General features: G+C 46.8%; 1 protein-coding gene and 1 non-coding gene across 3 annotated transcripts in view; both read right to left on the bottom strand.

The window, feature by feature from the left end:
- Positions 1 to 19,139, bottom strand: part of RAMP1 (receptor activity modifying protein 1) — a 48,130-nt gene extending 28,991 nt beyond the window's left edge. The window contains exon 1 of one of the 2 annotated variants that reach the window (XM_053598139.1): positions 18,821 to 19,139. In XM_053598139.1, the coding sequence (XP_053454114.1) occupies positions 18,821 to 18,872 (52 nt within the window). In that variant the 5' untranslated portion in view covers positions 18,873 to 19,139. The remainder of the gene's footprint in view (positions 1 to 18,820) is intronic. The other variant, XM_053598138.1, reaches the window with a different exon arrangement.
- On the bottom strand, positions 3,429 to 3,505 carry LOC128591037 (small nucleolar RNA SNORD55/SNORD39). The gene has a single exon (XR_008381479.1). It is a non-coding gene; the product is annotated as a small nucleolar RNA SNORD55/SNORD39 (small nucleolar RNA).
- Positions 19,140 to 21,288: the final 2,149 nt, after the last annotated feature.

Raw genomic sequence — 21,288 nt, 5'->3', positions numbered from 1 at the left:
AGAGTCACAGAGTTGAATGTGCCTCTCTGTGCCCAGTCTCGGCTGCACACAACAGAAGCCAACTATGAGCAGTGTAGGACTCTGGTACAAGCACCTGGGTGGCTCTCAAGGCCCCAGGAGGGCTGGGGAAGCAGAAGCTGCAGAGCCAGTCCCAGGAGAGCCCCAGATGCCTCCTCTGGTGGGCATTCCTAACGGGCAAGGGGAATGCTGGAGGCCAGAAAGACTGATACTGTCCCCTGCACCCTCTTGGGATATACTCCATGCAGGAAGACCCCAGGCCACCCTCCCTGACACATTCCAATCAATCTCCTGCTATCCTCTAGGCTGTGAACAGCTGCCTGCCCCCACACCTGCCGGGCCCTCAGTGGCTGTCCTGTCCTACAGCCAGGCCACCTTGCCCAGACAGCTCTAGCTCCCACCAACCCTCCACCCCCTGCTGTCTTGGTCCTATCTTTGAGCCATCTCCTGCCTCCCAAGGGGCAGAGCCTGCCAGGCCCAGCCCAACCCATCCCCTGCTCTTTCTCCCCTACAGCTGGGCTGAGGCCAGGGGAGCTGTTCAGAGGAATCTGGAAACCAGGTTCATTTTTAGATATAGGAGAACATGTCATTTTTCTTAAGCAAGCCGGATATTTCTTTCATTGGAGAGAAAGGAAACATCACCGTTTCAAAACTAAATAGTTGCCAAGTTTAAAAACTTGGCAGCCGTTTGGTGCCAAATGGGTCTCATTCCTGTGTGATTTAAAAGTAATCATTCACAACTCCTGTCTTTAAAGAGCTGTGTGCTGAGGCAGCCTTCCTCCCTCAGGCGTGTTAAGACAGGAGCTTCCCTGGAGTTGTGTATAATTTAGGAATTCACTGTTGCAGGAGAGGAGGGAGCTCAGAGAAAGGGCCACTCTCCCACCAGCAGGAAACTCACCCTGAAATGAACTTAAATAGCTGCAGCAGAGGCAGGGGTTGGGGTGGTCCTCCAGCACAGAAGCAGGCTGAAAACAGGGGCTGTGTCCGCAGGGCAGCCAGTCCCCAGAGGGGACCCAGGATATTGCCCGGCAGGTACTTGAGTTATCTAAAGAGATGGGCACAGAGGTGCGAGCCAGCTGGTAGGTGTGTTGGGCTAGTGCCTGTAGTCGGGCAGGAGAGGCTGATCCTGCTGATGTGCACTTTATGTTCGTAGTCAGGACCTCATACCTGGCCACTGTCTTCTTACAGGACAGGGTAGTGGGCAGTTGGGACTGTCACCTATCAGAGCAGCCTACTTACCCTGCACTGTGGGATCGCAGACTAGAACAGAGCCTCTGTTGCTGCGCCAGCCTCACTCAAAGCCCAGGAGTAGCTGCCCTGCCACCAGAGGAGTTTCTCCACCTCTGGAGCAGCAGTTTCTTTACCTGTGAATTGGGGACCTCCCAGGACAAAAGGATGGACTTCCAGAGGACGCTTTCCTGGACTGAACCACTCACAACAAGCAGCCTGCCCCTGCGGGATTTTGGCAACTCATGGGACACTCAGGCCCAGATCCTTGGAACTGTGGCCTGGTGGACAGCAAGGGGCAGGGGTGGTGGGCGAGAAGCAGTGGGATGGGCAGCAGGGATGCTTGGAGGTGGTGAGTACTTATGTTCACTTTCTCGAGTGTGGTGAGGGTGTTCCAGGCGTATACATATGTCAGAGCCTTTATTCGTTTTTATTTTAGGTCAGTGGCATGTTTAAAATCATAAAGGGAGAGAGTGGGTTCTCTCAGCGGTGTGATTACACGTGATCTTCATTTTCTGCCTGTGCCCTTCTGAGTGTTCCACAGGTTAAAACCCCACCATAAAATCTGGAGAACACTGCCTCTTATTCCAGTGGCCCTTCTCTGGCAGGTGCTGGGAAGACCCTGGCCCTGCAGCTCCTTGCTGCGGCCTCCAGTCATTTCCTGCTCGCCCAGCGGAGGCCAACAGTGTGGGAACCACCACTTCCAGGACTCCCCAGTGACACCCACTCGGGAGCCAAGTCCCCAGGAGCCACATGCCTTGCTCTGAACAGGCTGCCCACTCTGAAAGGGAAAACAAGAACCAAGAACAACAACCTGGAAGGAACGTGGCATCCGCCCAGTGAGGAGGAGCCCTTTGCGTGGCCGAGGTCAGGGTCTCAGGACCTGGGCTCCTGCCAGGGTGGGACCACTCTGGAAGCTCAGAGGGTTTTGGCCTGACGACCTTCACCTTTCCTCAGCCTGGCTCTCCTGAGATGGTTTCGGATAAGCGTTCACTGGTCTCCTCTCAGTGTCATGTGATGCAGCGTCACAGTTTGGCACCTTTGATGCGCATGTCCCTGCCGAAAGCCACCATAAATTCTTTCTGGTAGCAGAGTGGGTACAAATGGATAGAAAGCGGCTTGGGTTCCAGATCAGACTCTAGATCAGGTCCTCACCACTTCCAGAAGATGCACTGCCCAGGCCCCACCACCACATCCATGGTCCTGGCAGGGCAAGACAGAGAGTCTGGGGATGACCCTTCCAGAGGATGGAGCACTCAGCACGGTGGGGGCAGGGGTGAGGAGGAACCTGGAGCTCCCCGGCCCGTGAATTGCCCAATCCTGCCTCCCCAGTGGCGAGGTCTCCAGAGCAGGGCCCCCTTGGTCACCACGATCCATCCCTGTGCTCCTGTGTGGCCACCTGGTCTGTTCAGGTACCATAGTCCCCAAGTGAGGTGCCAACGATGGCCCAGTGTCTTCTGCACAGTGGATGTTTCCCCACTGTGGTCCTTCTGAACTTTCCCCCTCTCTGGCCCCTCTCTGTCCACAGGCCTCTCCAGAAGGGCTGCTGACCCTGACCCCAGACATTTTCTGTCCCCACAAGAACCTCTCATTGCAGCTTCTCAAGCTCTGAATAGCTAGTGGAAGTGGAGTGAGTGAAGGGGTAGCTCTCCTGGGCCCGGGCTGTCCACTTCCTGTTCACACAGCTGCTGGCCCAGTGAGTCCTTCACCAGGCCAATGCTCCTTCTGTCTGATTTTGATCTTCCCAGCCAGTCTGCAGACCAGGACAAGGACCACATTCCAGCCTACTGTCCCCAGAGGTGCCTGCTCTGTGTTGGACGTGGGGGATCTGCACACAGCTTGGTGGCCCTCCCCTACATCCTTGGTGTCCACATACTCGGATCAGTGTGGCAGCTTCTGCCCTTGCCTCCTAACTCCTGCCCACCTAGTGACAGACTCTCTGTACATAGGGCCCCCCCCCCCCACCTGATCCATGCTCCTCCCTGGTCTGGGTTCTGCCCAGGGCCACCACCCACCAAAATTCTAATACAACATAATGAATGGCCCCTTACACTTTTTTAGGATGGCTACTATCAAAACAAACAAACAAAACCCCACAAAACAAACAAACAAACAAAAAAAAAATCCAGAAAATAAAAAGTTCTAGCAAGGACGTAGAGAAACTTATCTCTTCTTTTTTTTTCCTGCTCAGCTCCCCTAGGTTGGCCTCCCCACTGTGGACTTAGGAGTCTGCAGCATGACTGGGGCGTCACCACACCTGGATATGCAGAAATCTGAATCCTGTGCAGGGTTTGTAGGATGTAAAGTGTGGCAGCCATTACAGTAAACAGTATTTGGTTCCTCAAAAAGTTAAGCATAGAATTACTGTATGCCTGAGCAGTTGCACTTTGGGGTATATATACAGAAGAAGCGAAAGCAAAGAGATCAGTGCCCTCACGTTCACGGCAGCGTTACAGATAGACAAATGTTGTGCGTGCTCGCAAATAGAATAATATTTGTCCTTCAAAAAGAAAGACATTCTGACACACTCTACAACATGGATGAACCTTACGGAAATTAAATAAGCTAGTTATAAAAGGACAAATACTATGTGATTCCACCTATATGAGGTCCCTGCAGTAGTCAAAATCAGAGACAGAAAGTAGGATGATGGGTGTGAGGGCCTGGGGGGAGAGTGAGGAATGTAGGGTTAGTGTTCAGTGGCAACAGTTTCAGTTTTGCAAGACAGCTAGAGTCCTGGAGAGGGATAGTGGTGACAGTGGTTGTATAACAATGAGAATGTATTAATGCCATTGAACTGTATCTTTAAAAATGGTTAGGATGGTAAATTTCACATTGTGTGTACTTTACCACAGCTAAAAATAAAATTAAAAAGCAATGAATGAGACAGAGAAGGTTATGCCCTAAGAAGTCAGCTGAGAGTAGTGGCTCACACCTGTAACCCTAGCACTCTTGTAGGCCGAGGCAGGTGCATTGCTTGAGCCCAGGAGTTTGAGACCAACCTGAGCAAGAGTAAGACCCATCTCTACTAAAAATAGGAACACTAGCCATCCACAATGGGGGGCACTGGCAGTCCCAGCTACTTGGGAGGCTGAGGCAGGAGGATCCCTTGAGCCCTGGAGTTGGAGGCTGCTGTGAGCTGTGATGGTATCACTGTACTCTAGCATAGATAACAGAGCGAGACCCTGTCTCAAAAAAAGAAGTCACCAGGCAGCTGTATTCCCTGTCATCTTCCCTGGCAGAGCATCCAGGAATACAACCACAGGGAAAACTGACAGAATCACAAAAGCAGTGTGAGCTTTTAATGTAACTCTCACAGATCTGGAAGACTAAGATAAATAAGGATACAGAGGACAACATATTGTAATTTAATACGCTGACTAGAATCGACACATAAAAATTCCACACTCTTCCCATGGATTTATAGGACCATTATAAGAGGAAAAATTTATAAGACCAGGAAGGAACCCACAACACATGCTAAGTAGTGGCTGTGGCCCATGATCTGTTTCCTGGCCACAGTACAATAAAACTAGTAATTGGCACAGAAATCAAAAAGCCTGAGCCACTGGGATTTATAAAACTTCGCTTCCAAGAAATTCACATATCAAAGAGGAAATACAAACCACAGACACAGAAAATCCAGAAAATATCAACAATGGGCACAAGACAGACAAAAACTCAGGGGATGCAGCCAAGATGCCAGAGGACTGACAAGCACGTTTCATTCCTACGCAAGGAAGGACAAGAACAAATGGATCAGGCATTTAAGGATAGAAGCGGAATAAGTAAACTCAAGAACTGGGTTTGGTGCTGGGAGGGAAGGAGCCTAATTGTAGAGATTAATCACTGTCCATTCTAATCAAGAAATAACATGAAAACACCAATTCACAAAAAGGGCAACCATCACGAATGCAAAGGAACTAGAAAAATAAGTGTCAATAGAACATGATGGGTAAAGTAGATGCATTCGTAGGAAAATACAAAACAGCTTCCTGTTATAAGACAAAGACAACCGAGGCGGACCAACAACTGTGAAAGATACTAAAAAGGTTGCCAGTTATATTCACTGCTCCAAAGGGTCTGGCTGCCATCGTTTGGCAGATGAAGTGAAGACCCTTGAGATTGGAGGAACTGCTCACTCCCAGCACCCATTCTAGACGGTCCCAGCTCAGAGGGAGGGATAAATAGCACACATTTCTCTTGAGAAGAAAACGTGATACTGGAAATAAAACCTGCAAAAGAAAGTACGGAACAATCTCACCTAAGAATAATGAAGCAAAACTCCAAACACTCATGAGCAGGAGTCTGCTGCCAGACCACCAAGGGACTGAGGAGCACCCCACTCACTCCAGAAACACAGAATGCTTCCCGGCACAGCTCTTCTCTATCAGTGCCAGCAGCTCCCCAACCGCGGAGGGAACACAAAACTCAACAAGCTGCTAGGCGTGATATTCAAATGAGTCTTCCTTAACCTGATAAAGATGTACTTTACACACGCAAAGGTGCATTCCTCATCTCTGTCCTGCTTGCTATCCCCACAAACTAAGAAAGCTTCTGGACCCAAAGGAGAAAGCTGGAAGGCTTACGGCAAAGCATCTGACCCTTGAACAACATGGGGTTGAGCTACACAGGCCCACTTATATCTGGATTTTCTTCCACTTCCGCCATCCCTGAGACAGCAAAACCAACGCCTCTTTTGACAATTCTTTATGATGACCCACTTCCACTTAAAGAATAATGTTTTCTCTTCCTTAGGATTTTCTTAATATTATCTTTTCTCTAGCTTACTTTATTGTATGAAATACTGAATAGTATATATAATAAATACAACATATAAAACATGTGTTATAGCCAGGCGTTGTGGTGGCCTGTAGTCCCAGCTGCTTGGGAGGCTGAGGCAAGACAATCGCCTAAGCCCAAGGGTTGGAGGTTGCTGTGAGCTGTGACACCATGGCATTCTACCGAGGGTGCTAAAGTGAGACTCTGTCTCTAAAAAAAAAAAGTGTTAATCCACTGTTTATTTTTTAATTTTTATATTTTTTAGATAGAGTCTTACTGTGACACCCTGGGTAGAATGCCATGCATCACAGCTCACAGCAACCTCAAACTCCTGGGCTCAAGTGATCTTCCTGCCTCAGTCTCCTGAGTAGCTGGGACTACAGGTGCCCACAATGCCCAGCTAGTTTTTCTATTTTTAGTAGAGACAGGGTCTTGCCCTTGTCTAGGCTGGTTTTGAATTCCTGAATTCAAGCAATCCACCTGCCTCAGGCTCCCAGAGTGCTGGATTACAGCATGAGTCACCTTGCCTGGCCATTAATCTACATTATGTTATTGGTAAGGCTTCTGGTCATCAGTAGGCGACCAGCTATTAGTTTTGGGGAAATCAAAAGCTATTCACTGCTTTTTGACTGCATGGGAGGTAGGTGCCTCAGCCTCGTGTTGTTCAAGGGGCAGCTTATGGCCATCAATCTGCCACCAAGGAGGGCCGCTGCTGTCACTCCCCTCCGCAGCAGTGAGCTGCTCTTCAACACGGTGAGATTGGAGAAAAAAATGAAATAGAGTGGAAGTGGCAAGTTACCCTTGGATAGAGATGATCTAAAGACCTGTCTGAAGAAGTCTGGGAGAGAACAAGAAACAAGTCCTGCCAGAATCAGAAGGAGCACAGGGAGATGACAGTCACAAAGCAAATACACAAGATAGGAGCCTACCTTAGGTCCAGCAACGGCCACTAAAAATTAAACTGGGAGCTAAATACCCTACTTATGGTAGCAGTCAAAGCCCACCAGACTCCTAGACGCTGAGCAAATGATAGCGGGAGGAGTGAGACCCCTGTGGAAGGCCCGGATAAAGATTTGAGGGCAGAGAAACAGACTGCTGTTTCTTGGTCTTTATTTAATCCTCCCTGACCAGTTAATAAATTCAGAGCAATTGTCATTAAAAATCCCCAAAGAAGACTCTTGTAGCCACGTGACCTCCGGAGCCCTCCCTGCCTCTGCACAGAGCCCTTCTCCTGGCCAGAGACTGCTGGAGCCTTGGGCTCTCTGTGCCAAAGTCACTGGGCACCAGGCACTCCCAGAACCATGTGTCACACTCTGGAGCTGCTTCCACAACCAGAACTCCCCAGCTGGGGCAGCCCCAGAAGAACTACACAGGGTCACTCCCTACAAGGATAGAGTGATCCTGCTGGGGTCTAATCTTGGAGAGACACCTCCCCAACTCTGAGGGCGGCCAGAGGCAACGGTAAAAAACAATCATGAGGCGAAATCAACAGAAAAACTCTGGCAATATGAATAATCAGAGTAGATCAATTCCCCCAAGGATCAATGGGGCAGACACAGCACAAGATCCCATGCACAAACAAATAGCTGAGATGTCAGAAATCGAATTCAGAATCTGGATAGCAAATAAGATCAAATTAGAATTCTAAGCAGTAACCCAAAAGATATCTCAAGAATTCAACGAATTCAAAGACCAAATGACCAAAGACTTTGACACATTGTGACAAGAAGTTGCAGCCCTCAAAGATCTGAGAAACACAGTAGAATCCCTCAGTAACAGAATGGAGCAAGCAGAAGAAAGGATTTCTGACATTGAAGACAAAGCTTTCAAACGCTCCCAAACTCTCAAAGAGGAAGAGAAATGGAGGGCAAAAATAGATCACTCTCTCAGAGAGCTCTGGGATAACTAGAAGAAAACCAATATTTGTCTTATAGGGATCCCCGAAAGAAACAAAGTGGCTTCACAAGGCACAGAGTCTCTTCTCCATGAGATTATGAAGGACAACTTTCCATACATGCCAAGAAATTCTGAAATTCAGATAGCAGACGGTTTCAGAACTCCAGCACAACTCAACCCAAATAAGACATCCCCCAGACACATCATAATCAATTACACTAAAGTTAATATGAAGGAGAAAATTCTGAAAGCAGCCAGATGAAAGAAAACCATCACCTACAAGGGCAAGAATATTAGAATAACTGCAGATCTCTCTGCTGAAACCTTTCAAGCTAGAAGAGGATGGTCATCGACTTTTAATCTCCTAAAACAAAATAACTTTCAACCCAGGATCCTGTACCAGCTAAACTGAGTTTCATTTATGACGGAGAAAGTAAATACTTCAATGACATTCACATGTTGAAGAAATTTGCCATAACTAAACAAGCTCTCCCGGATATTCTCAGACCAATCCTCCATAAAGACCAGCGTAATCCTCCACCACAAATCCTCCACCCACCCAGAAAATGTTGATCAAATGCCAACCTCCACAGTCGCAAAAGGATTAAAAATGTCCACTGGACTCTTGAAAGACTTATCGATATTCTCAATTAATGTGAATGGTTTAAATTGTCCTCTAAAGAGGCACAGGTTGGCTGACTCAATACAAAAACTCAAGCCAGATATCTGCTGCATACAAGTATCACATCTTACATTAAAAGACAAATATGGACTCAAGGTGAAGGGATGGTCATCTATATTCCAGGCAAATGGAAAGCAGAAAAAAGCAGGCGTTGCAATCCTATTTGCAGACGCAATAGGCTTTAAACCAACCAAAATAAGGAAGGATAAGGATGGACACTTCATATTTGTTAAAGGTAATACTCAATATGATGAGATTTCAATTATTAATATTTATGCACCCAACCAGAACCCACCTCAATTTATAAGAGAAACTCTAACAGACATGAGCAACTTGATTTCCTCCAGTTCCATAGTAGTTGGAGATTATAACACCCCTCTAGCAGTGCTGGATAGATCCTCCAAAAAGAAGCTAAGCAAAGAAATTTTAGATTTAAACTTAACCATTCAACATTTGGACTCAACAGATATCTACAGAACATTTCATCCCAACAAAACTGAATATACCTTCTTCTCATCAGCCCACGGAACATACTCCAAAATCGACCACATCCTAGGCCATAAATCTAACCTCAGCAAATTTTAAAAAATAGAAATTATTCCTTGCATCTTCTCAGATCATCATGGAATAAAAGTTGAACTCAATAACAACAGGAACCTGCAAACCCATACAAAAACATGGAAGCTAAACAACCTTATGCTGAACGATAGATGGGTTATAGACGAGATTAAGAAGGAAATCACCAAATTTTTGGAACAAAACAACAATCAAGACACGAATTACCAGAACCTCTGGGATACTGCAAAGGCAGTCCCAAGAGGGAAATTTATAGCACTGCAAGCCTTCCTCAAGAAAACAGAAAGAGAAGAAGTTAATAACTTAATGGGACATCTCAAGCAACTGGAGAAGGAAGAACACTCCTACCCCAAACCCAGCAGAAGAAAAGAAATAACCAAAATCAGAGCAGAAATAAATGAAACTGAAAACAAAAGAATTATACAATGGATCAATAAACCCAAAGGTTGGTTTTTTGAAAAGATCAAAAAATAGATAAACCTTTGGCCAACCTAAGCAGAAAAAAAAGAGTAAAATCTCTAATTTCATCAATAACAACAGACTCCTCAGAAATTTAAAATATCCTTAATAAATACTACAAGAAATTCTACTCTCAGAAATATGAAAATCTGAAAGAAATCGACCAATACCTGGAAGTATGCCACCTACCAAGACTTAGCCAGAATGAAGTGGAAATGTTGAACAGGCCTATCTCAAGTTCTGAAATAGCATCAACTATACAAAAGCTCTCTAAAAAGAAAAGCCCAGGACCAGATCTTTACCTCATAATTCTACCAAACCTTTAAAGAAGAACTAGTACCTATATTACTAAACCTCTTCCAAAATATAGAAAAAGAAGGAATATTACCCAACACATTCTATGAAGCAAACATCACCTTGAGCCCCAAACCAGGGAAAGACCCAACAAGAAAAGAAAATTATAGACCAATATCACTAATGAATATTGATGCTAAAATACTCAATAAGATCCTAACAAACAGAATCCAACAACACATCAAAAAAATTATACACCACGACCAAGTGGGATTTATCCCAGGCTCTCGAGGCTGGTTCAATATACGTAAATCTATAAATGTAATTCAGCACATAAACAAACTAAAAAATAAGGACCATATGATTCTTTCAATTGATGCAGAAAAAGCTTTTGATAATATCCAGCATCACTTCATGATCAGAGCACTTAAGAAAATTGGTATAGAAGGGACATTTCTTAAACTAATAGAGGCCATCTACAGGAAACCCACAGCCAATATCGTATTGAATGGAGTTAAATTGGAATCATTTCCACTTAGATCAGGAACCAGGCAAGGTTGCCCATTGTATCTATTGCTCTTTAACATTGTAATGGAAGTTTTAGCTATTGCAATTAGGGAAGAAAAGGCGATCAAGGGTATCCGCATAGGGTCAGAAGAGATCAAACTTTCACTCTTCGCAGATGATATCATCGTATATCTGGAAAACACTACAGATTCTACTACAAAACTTTTAGAAGTGATCAAGGAATACAGCAATGTCTCAGGCTACAAAATCAACACCCATAAATCTGTAGCCTTTATATATACCATCAATAACCAAGCCGAAAAAACAGTCAAGGACTCTATTCCTTTCACAGTAGTGCCAAAGAAGATGAAATATTTGGGAGTATACCTCACAAAGGACGTGAAAGATCTCTACAAAGAGAACTATGAAACTCTAAGAAAAGAAATAGCTGAAGATGTTAACAAATGGAAAAAACATACCATGCTCCTGGCTGGGAAGAATTAACATTGTCAAAATGTCTGTACTACCCAAAGCAATATATAATTCTTTTTTTTTTTTTTATTGTTGGGGATTCATTGAGGGTACAATAAGCCAGTTACACTGAAGCAATATATAATTCTAATGCAATTCCTATTTAAAGCTCCATTGTCATATTTTAAAGATCTTGAAAAAATAATACTTCGTTTTATATGGAATCAGAAAAAAAACAGAATAGCCAAAACAGTTCTCAGCAATAAAAACACAGCAGGAGGAATCACGCTACCAGACCCGAGACTGTACTATAAATCGATAGTGATCAAAACAGCATGGTATTGGCACAAAAACAGAGAAGTAGATGTCTGGAACAATAGAGAACCAAGAGATGAATCCAGCTACTTACTGTTATTTAATCTTTGACAAGCCAATTAAAAACATTCAATCGGGAAAAGATTCCCTATTTAACAAATGCTGCTGGGTGAACTGGCTGGCAACCTGTAGAAGATTGAAACTGGACCCACACCTTTCACCATTAACTAAGATAGACTCTCACTGGATAAAAGCTTTAAACTTAAGACATGAGACTATAAAAATACTTGAAGAAAGTACAGGGAAAACTCTTGAAGGAATCGGCCTGGGTGAATATTTTATGAGGAGCACTCCCCAGGCAATTGAAGCAGTATCAAAAATACACTACTGGGACCTGATCAAACTAAAAAGCTTCTGCACAGTCAAGAACATAGTAAGTAAAGCAAGCAGATAGCCCTCGGAATGGGAGAAAATATTTGCAGGTTATACCTCCGATAAAAGTCTAACAACCAGAATCCACAGAGAACTCAAACGTATTAGCAAGAAAAGAACAAGTGATCCCATCTCAGGGTGGGCAAGGGACTTGAAGAGCAACTTCTGTAAAGAAGACAGACACAGGATCTACAAACACATGAAAAAAAGCTCATCATCCTTAATCTCAGAGAAATGCAAATCAAAACTACTTTGAGATATCACCTAACCCCAGTAAGAGTAGCCCACATAACAAAATCCCCAAACCAGAAACGTTGGCGTGGATATGGAGAAAGGGCACACTTTTACACTGCTGGTGGGAATGCACACTAATACGTTCCTTCTGGAAGGACGTTTGGAGAATACTTAGAGACCTAAAAATAGACCTGCTGTTCGATCCTGTAATTCCTTTACTAAGTTTATACCCAGAAGACCAAAAAATCACAATATAACAAAGACATCTGTACCAGAATGTTTATGGCAGCCCAATTCATAATTGCTAAGTCATAGAAGAAGCCCAAGTGCCCATCGATCCACGAATGGATTAGCAAATTGTGGTACATGTATACCATGGAATATTACGCAGCCTTAAAGAAAGATGGAGACCTCTTTCATGTTTACATGGATGGAGCTGGAACATATTCTTCTTAGCAAAGTATCTCAAGAATGGAAGAAAAAGTATCCAATGTACTCAGCCCTACTATGAAGCTAAATTACAGCTTTCACATGAAAGCTATAACCCAACTATAGCACAAGAATATGGGGAAAGGGCCAAGGAAGGGGAAGGGAGGGGGGAGGTTAGAGTGGAGGGAGGGTAATAGGTGGGGCCACACCTACGGTGCATCTTAGAATGGATACAGGCGAAACTTACTAAAGGCAGAATACAAATGCCTACATACAATAACTAAGAAAATGCCATGAAGGCTATGTTGAACAGTTTGATGAGAATATTTCAGAACGTATATGAAACCAGCACATTGTACCCTTTGATTGCACTAATGTATACAGCTATGATTTAACAATAAAAAACCCCCCAAAAGATACTTAGCAAATGATTTAAAAATGCTAAAATATCATGATCAATCCCAGATAAAGCAAAAGTTTGCATGTTGTAAACCATACGGCACCAGAGGAAACCTCAACGGACTTGCTTTCTGGTTTTATTTCCTCTCTGCCTCACCAGGTTGCATTTGCTGACACCTCTTCCACACATGACCCTGCCACCTGCCAGGACAAGGTGCCCACTGGCGCCTGGGGCCCATCTTCCTGTCTTGCTCCCCACAGAGAGCCCAAGCCAGTTTCCACTACTCTGACTAGCTGCCCCTTCTAAGGCTTTGACATTGTCTGGACGCTGGTGTCACCCGAAATGCCTCTCCGAGCCACACCTCTCTCCTGAACCCTAGATACCTGTATAGACACCTACCCACCATCTCCAGAATGTCCACAGGGAACACCTAACCCCCTGAGGCTGCCGTGGTTAGGGCTGCCAGATGCAGCAAATAAAATCACAGGCTGCCCTGTTACATCTGCATTTCAGAGAAACAATTTTTTTTGGTATAAGTATGTCCCAAAAGTTGCATGAGGCATGCTTATACTAAGCCATTTGTTGCTTATCTGAAATTCCAGGTTGTCGGGCTCCTGTGTTCCTGCAGCTCTGCTGTGACCATCTCCCACTCTTCCCCTCCTCCTAGCTTCTCTAGCTGCTCCAGCTGCCTCACTTCCCACACCTGGAACCCTTCCCAGCCCAGCGCAGCCCCCTCCACCCCAGCACCTCTAGCCCACATTGGAGCCCACAGCCCAGGCTCTCTTAAACCGTATGTCCTATCACATCATCCCCTTGGGTCTTCTTCAAGGTTTCCCCACTGCCCTTGGAGTGAGATCTGAATGATCAGGGGAGCAGTCCCTCCTCTGGCATAAGTCTTGGTTCAGAGTCCTCTTTCCTACCATCCTCAGTCAAAAAGCCTTCCAGAAACCTCCAAGAAATCATGCCCTTTGCAGGGCCATCCTTGCACTCTTAAGCATGCTTCCCAAGCACCTATCTCAGGCTCTGCCCCTGTGGTCTCCTGTTTGCTTTCTTCTGCGTGAATGGCACTGCCACATGCAGTGTGTACGGAGAGGGCTGTCCTGCCTCAGCACTGTGGGCATCTGGGGCTGGTCGTCCTCTGCTGGGGGGAGGAGGGCTGTCCTGCCTCAGCACTGTGGGCATTTGGGGCTGGTCATCCTCTGCTGGGGGGAGGAGGGCTGTCCCGCCTCAGCACTGTGGGCATTTGGGGCTGGTCATCCTCTGCTGGGGGGAGGAGGGCTGTCCCGCCTCAGCACTGTGGGCATTTGGGGCTGGTCATTCTGCTCAGGGTGACCCTGTGCTATGCAGGATGCCCTACAGCAGAAGCTGCTCAGCAGCGTCGTGGCTTCCAATCCTCCTAGGCACAACCCTGTAGGACCACCCCTGCGATGTGACAGAAGTTTCCAGAACAATAAGTGCATCTCCCCACCTCCTCTCCCACAACTCTAGAGGTGGTTAAGGCCTACACAGTGAGAACCACCCTGGGCAGCATCACCATACATCTCTTGAAGGGAGTGTGCTTTCTAGACTTCTCCCCACCAAGATGTGGGCTTTGCTACATGACACATGAGCTGCTTTTATTCCAGTGGTAACTGGCCAGAGTACAACCTGCCAGGCATTATTTTGCAAAAAATTTCTTGCTTGGGCAAATTGCTAGCTTTATCCTCCTGGGTGGAAGTTGCATAGGATAACCCTTTCTAAGCTTCATTCGGGGGTACATGGGCTTGGGGAGCAGTCGGTGCTGCCCAGGTCAGCTGTGCCTAGGCCCTGTGAGTCAGACCCAGGCTATGGGCCACTGGCTCCCTTGGTTTCAGCAATCTCTCAGCAAGCTCCAGAGCTGCTGACCAGGGTTGAGGCACAGGGGCCAAGAAAGGCACATGAGACAGGAGGGCAGGCTTCAGGAAGGCCATGTGGCCAACAGGGTAAGGGGTGAGCTGGGCTGACCCTGGTGGGCTGTGGACTCTAGAGAAGACATGGGGTGGGGGAGGACATGAGGATGGCCAGGGTTCTGGGTCCCAGAGAATCCACCATGGAAACTGCACAGGGAGGAAAAGAGGCAATCTTGTAGCAAAACAAGGTTTCACTGTAAGATCTAGTGAGGAAATAAAATAAGGCTAGCTTGTTGCCCAGGCCTGTGGGCACTGCACCCTGGCTGTGTCTTGCCAGTGGGCTCCACGGACCCTGCTATGACAAAGTCATTTAGAATCTGTGGTTTAAGCAATAATTAAAGTGATATCTTCTGGATGTTATAGAAAATACTGAAATAAAACCATCTTAGGAAAAATATCTTTTCCTTGAACAACAATAACACCATTATGCTAAATGAATAAGGTCTTGTTTAGGTCAGGAGCCCTCCCTTCTATGGCAGCTAAATTGACATAATCCTTCTTGCTGAAGAGAAATGAGTCCTCTCTAGCAACACTGCCCAGCCTGGGCTTGGCCTGCCCTGGAGAGGGAAGTGCTGGTGACAAGGTATCTCTGCAGCAGCTTTGCAGGGTGAAGAGGCAGCGTGGGCTGAGGGAGCCTTGTCATGTGGACTGGGAACAGGGCAGGATCATCCGAGGGAGCCTTGTCATGTGGACTGGGAGCAGGGCAGGATATTAGTGTCATCTTTGTCTCTTCTGTTGCCACATAGAATCTGTAGTGTAGAGGCCATGGGCACACTGGTCCCATGCAGGTACTAGAGCCATTGGGGCCCTATAGCCTTGGTCACCCCTTCTCCCCTTCCTGGCTTCTACTATATTCTTGGGGGCAGTGTCTCCTCCTTTAGGAGGTCTCCTGGAGTCCCCCGTGGAGAGAGAGGCTCTTGGGCAGGATTCCAGGGGTGCCCTTATTAGAGCCCCCTGAGCCCTGCTTCCACTAGGCACTGTCCCTGGAGGCAATAGATACCCAACTCAAACAGCACATGTGAGACTCACATGATTGACAAGGGCACCCCACAGGCTCAATCTAGAGGCTTGAAAGGTGTTGGGAGACCCTGTTTCCTGGCTGGCAGAACAGACTCGGGCAGCCCTCACTCAGTTTTTCCCCATAGCTCTAGCAGAAAACTGTTTACCCTTCTCCTCCTCAGGACAATCCTGATGGCCAGGCCTAGGTCAGGGCCCACTGTGGGGACAGCCCACCGTGCTTTGTGGACCTTCAGGAAAGACAGATGCTGGGCCTGAAAGAGGGTGTTCAGCACTGTCACTGGAACACACCCTACACACGGTGCTCACATCACACACACACTCTGCCGGATGCTAGTTTTAACTGATTAGAAGCTATGAAATTTGTTCATTCTGTAGGAGAATTAGGAACAACTTTTCCAAGTAGCTATTCACTGGAAGTGAGGATTCCACCTAAAACATTTCCTCGTCATGCTCTGAATGCTATTTCTATTGTGGGTATAAATGTTTCTTAACGGCCCTGGCCTCAGACTGACAGCACGCACACTGACAGGCATGTGCCAGTGGAAGGAAGACAAAAACCCAAACATTTCTTCCTGTAGCCAGACACACAGACAGGGTAAACAAACACACTGAGTTGATTAGCAAGTAAGAACCCTTCCGATTTGGACTCAGGATTTAAAAGCACGTAACAATCTGGAGCAGTCACATACCTGGCATTTCCTGTGTTGTCTCAATCATTTCCAGTTATACTTGTATTTATATAAAATCCTATATTTTAATAAATACTGCAGCCATTTAAGAAAATCCCCAAAGCTGCCAGCACGACAGCCAAGGAAGGCATGCGTTTGCCTGGAGTGACGACTGAAGTGCTCATGACGCGACAGCACCAGCCAGCACGCCCCAGTGAGGACTGGCTGGGAAAAGCAGGGGCCTGCAATGTGGTCAGCATAAATAACTCCAGCTCATCTGAAAATGGCCTAACTTTCAGTGGCTACACATAAAACTTTAAAAATCCATGTGGTCATCAGTATTCTGTAAAGGGAAGACTACACAGGGTGCACAGAGAGAAAAGAATTATATGTATAGTGAGATTTAATAACTTCATAAGAAAAATATCTTGATTGTAAAATTGCCAATTTTTTTTTTTTTTTTTGAGACAGAGCCTCACTTGTCGCCCTCAGTAGAGTGCCGTGCTGTTACAGCTCACAGCAACCTCAAACTCTTGGGCTTACGCGATTCTCTTGCCTCAGCCTACCGAGTAGCTGGGACTACAGGCGCCTGCCACAATACCCGGCTATTTTTTTTTGGTTGCGGTTGTCAGTGTTGTTTAGCAGGCCCAGGCAAGGCTCGAACCCGCCAGCTTTGGTGAATGTGGCCGGCACCCTACTCACTGACCTACGAGTGCCAAGCCCAAAGATAAATTCTTAAACCTATGGACTAGCACACTTAAAAAAAAAAAAAAATCCACGTTGCCATTCTGGGTAGCAAAATCTTCGTTACCAAGGAGATCTGGCTCATGCTACAGCTTGGGAAGGAAAGAGCATGTGGTTGGTAATTCCACTAATTACTGCTGAGGTCCAGTGACATTAATTTACTGATAACCTAATAAAGTTGTGTTGTTCTTCCAAGATATAACATTAGCCAGACCACTCAGAATAATGTTAAGATTGTATGACTTTGGACTTTCAGCAGAACATGAATTGTTTTCTTGGTAAACAAGGAAGGTCTTTATCTGTGATCTCGACATAGTGTTTCATTTACATAAGCGTTAGAGGGTGCAGCCTCTGGATACCGGTAAAGGACATTTATTTATTTATCTATTTTTAAAAAAAATTACACAATGCAGCAGTCTGTCTTGCTACCTGAGAAATGTTTTGTTTCTTAGGAAACGAGAATAGCAAAATGTCTATATCAAGCCACACAGATCCTAACACAACAGAAGAGAATAAAATTACTGTAAGATTTTGCTTTTCATGTAAGTTTAACCAACAGTGGCAAGATGTGTTTTCAGATTATATTCTGTTGAAACTGAAACTTTTATGCAGATGAGACTTCTGCGAGAGGTTTACCAATAAGGGCCAGAAACCTCAAAGCTCCTGGGAAGCCCTCAGCCCCTCTGTCTGGGTAACCCCTATAGACTTTGGTAACCCCCAGCAGCCACTTTGCCATAAGCTGCTTACCCAGATACAAAACCAGCACTGGTGGTCATCCTGTCACCACTGTCAGCACCGAGGGTGTCCTGTGCTCCAGGTGCCTCTGACCACGTCCATCTTGGTGAAAGGCCACAAGTACCAGAAATCACCGCAGGGGCCTTCTAGGGCATGCGTTCTCCCACTGACGTATCCTGTTTAGTTCCCATTAAAAGGTAGCTAAATTCATGAAATCAATCCAATAGCTAACAGAGTTTAGAAACAGTCTCAATTTAGCAAATTTATGAAAATATCACAGACAAGAGGACGCTTTCTTGCTAAGTCTGCTGCAGGTTCCTGCCTGTCCTAGGTTGTTTATCATCTTTCAAAGCAGAAAGCCAAGCATGTTCTCCAGGCTTACCAAAGGCGCCTGTCTCTCTTTAAATTTCTATTAGCCAGAAGGGGCAAGTTAACAAGCAAGCAAATTAACAAAAAAGCTGTAGACATATCCCCGAAAAGGAAGACAGCTGGCTTCATTTCTGCAAAGGACATCATTTACAAACAAGCAACGCTGCAGGGGGCAAAGAGTCAGCCTTCAAATCTTAACTAATTTCTGATTCCGGAACGATACACTTAATCTGCAAGGTGCCTGTTTCTGGCTTTGCTAATAAGACAGCCCAAGGAAGCCTGCGGCCGGCGGTAACAGCCGCTCCTCCCGGCCATCGCCTTGCAGAATGCCGGGCTCTCCTGACGTCCCCAAAGCTGTCTATTTCTTCCGCAGTTGGCAAAGCCCAACGCGGACCCCCACCTCTCCTTCATCACAGAACCTCCTTCCCGGTGCCCCGGCCCCCAATGTTTGCCCGTTCAGCTGCCGTGAGGACCCCTCCTCGCTGCCAACCCGCGCCGCAATGCGGCTGCTAGTTAGTGTTCAAGGGCAGCGGGCCGGTGAGCTCAAGGCACCCGCCTTCCCCAGCCCTCCCTTCGAGGACACCGGGCGGGAGCCGCGGCGGAGATTCAGGGCTCAGGGCGGACCCCTACTCACCCAGGAGCAGCCAGAGGCCGCGCCGCTGGAGGTCACGCAGGCCCAGAGCCATGGCGCACACAGGAGCCGAGCCAGCCGAGTCCTACCGCAGTGCGCTCTGCGGAGGACTGAGTTTGCCGCAGTGCCGCGGGGGGGCGGGGAGGGCGGGAGGCGGTGGCCGCCGGGATAGGCAGACCGAACGGTAGCTGGGCGGAGCAGCACTTGGGTAGACCCCTCGGATACAGCGTGGAGGTCTCCGGACCCCCACCCCCACCCCCAGGGCAGCACACTTGGGCTCTGGGAGCGGCTTCTTGAAATGTTCACTGAGCAATCTTTAAACTGGGCAGCGCCTTCTACTAACACCGCAGTCTGACCTGAGCATCTTCCCCCACCTCTTAGTGGCTTAGGTGTGGCCACGCTTGCCTCCAGTTTCGCATATACCTCTCCACCCAGGTACAGGCCCAGGAGGAGCCCTCAGGGAGACCCATAGCAATAAGACACCCACGTATAAGGAATTAGAATGCTGAGGCCTGCAAGACGAGTGTCCAGAGGTACCCCAGAGGGGAGGACTGCAGGGAAGGGTTGCATGGGGTGCGGGGAAATGAGAGGGACTGGGCTCTTTTGAAGGGCTGCAGACAGGTTGGGTGGAGAGAGGCGAGGAGAGGCCCACAGGAGAGCAAGAGAGCTTCAGAGTCCTAACCCTCAATGCACTTTGAGGCAAAGGGCTTGGTAAGTAGAAAGAAGACAAACTTGCCTTGGGGCATGGTCACCTGGCAACCAAAGGAGAACTGATGGGGGAAGAATCTTGTATTGTAATGGTTTACATAAAGTGATGACAGAAGAGCTAGCTCTCTGGAGTGACATGAGATCAGCTGGGGAAGCTCTTGTGGGGATGGGGGAGCAGGTCCCAGGAGGGTTCTCAGTGCTATTGGCTGGATTTTACCTTGCTTGTAACATCTTGTCTCAAGAACTCTCAGGAATTGAGTCAAATGCATTTACCTAAGAATATACATCATTTCTCTTGGAAAAGGAAAATCACCATCCTCCTGCAGTGGTCACAGCTGTCTCCTAAGGGTGAAGGCTTCACATACTGTGCAGCACTGGGCACACAGTATTGCTGAATGGCCAACTCCTCATGCATGAACAGGAAGGGAACAGTTTATGGCTAAGAGGCTGCTGCCACCTGCTGTAAGATCAGAGAAGGGGTGGCTGCTGACAGCAAGGTGGTTGCTCATCTGTTCTTTTGAACACAAGCTGAAAGGACATTCAGAGCCAGCATGCCTATGACCTGGGGCACCATGTCCTCAAACTGAGCGGTTTGGGTAAGATGGCAGGGGAGGGCACATATTCTCTCGACTTGATTAGCCCCTCTTTCTTGAACCCTTGGAAACTATATCCCATCAAGGAGCCTGGCCTCTCCACTTCATTCAGCAGGCACTGATTCCCTCCTATGTACAAGATGGTGCTGGGTAAATACTCAAGCCCTGTTCTTGATTGGGATGAGTGACCTCTAAAAATTACCAATAACTTTGAGTGTCATGATACAGGAACATATGGAACAAGGGAAACTTGCCTCAGCTGCAGTGTGAGACAAAAATTTTGGACCAAATGCAGCCCTAGGCAGTCTTGAGCCTGGATGGGAAAGAATTGTACAAGGGGACTCTACAGAAAGCATAGGCCCAGTGGCCTGAAACCGTATCAGATTGCATGGCTAGCAGAGGAAAGAGTGGGAGTCAGTGCAGCCCTAGGACAGATGCACCATGAATCCCACACTGAGTGACAGTCAATCACCAGTGAGGGAGAACCAGCATGTCTCTGTAGCCATCACTCCCCCTCCACAAATCCAGGTCCCCTTTGGCTCAAACTACCCTTTCTACTGCTGGACTGCATGTTCTGGTCAGCACCTGGGACTCGTTTCATCACGTCCCATAGGAGCCCTCCTTTCCAGCATTTTCTCTTTGAAGTATGATTGCTAGAGGAGGAAAGATCAGGGTGGGGAAGCTTCTATTTTCCCACACAATCTCTAACACACATGTTCTTAACAAGACAAAGCATATTTTCTTAAGTTTGCAAGCTTTTGGAAGACCACAGTTCTCTGAAGAATGCTGATGGGGGCATATAGCCTGTGGCACGTTCTCTCCTAATGATTTTCACTGCTGCATCTTGGGTCTGGATAAGAGATCTCTAAGTAACTACTATGGGTTTCCCCCCTGTACCTACACTGATACACACCTCAAGAGCTCACTTTAGGCCTGGCTAGTTTTTGCTTGATTTGTGTTATGTTTCTAATTGGTAACAGGTAGCAAGGAAAAATCACTCCTCTTCCAGGACATCTCAATCTAGACAGACATTAGGTTAAATAGTAGAGGTAAGGAAATGGCCAAATGCTTTGCCTATATTTCCTGAGGGGTTGAAGACACAATCTCCACAGGTAAACAAGACCCATTCGACACAAATTCACAATTAACACGTAAGATAACATACTTCCA

The sequence above is a fragment of the Nycticebus coucang genome, chromosome 7 (assembly GCF_027406575.1).
Source record: "Nycticebus coucang isolate mNycCou1 chromosome 7, mNycCou1.pri, whole genome shotgun sequence".
NCBI classification, from domain to species: Eukaryota; Metazoa; Chordata; class Mammalia; order Primates; family Lorisidae; genus Nycticebus; species Nycticebus coucang.
The sequence above is the reverse complement of the archived record's forward strand: the minus strand, read 5'-3'. Positions and strand labels throughout refer to the sequence as shown.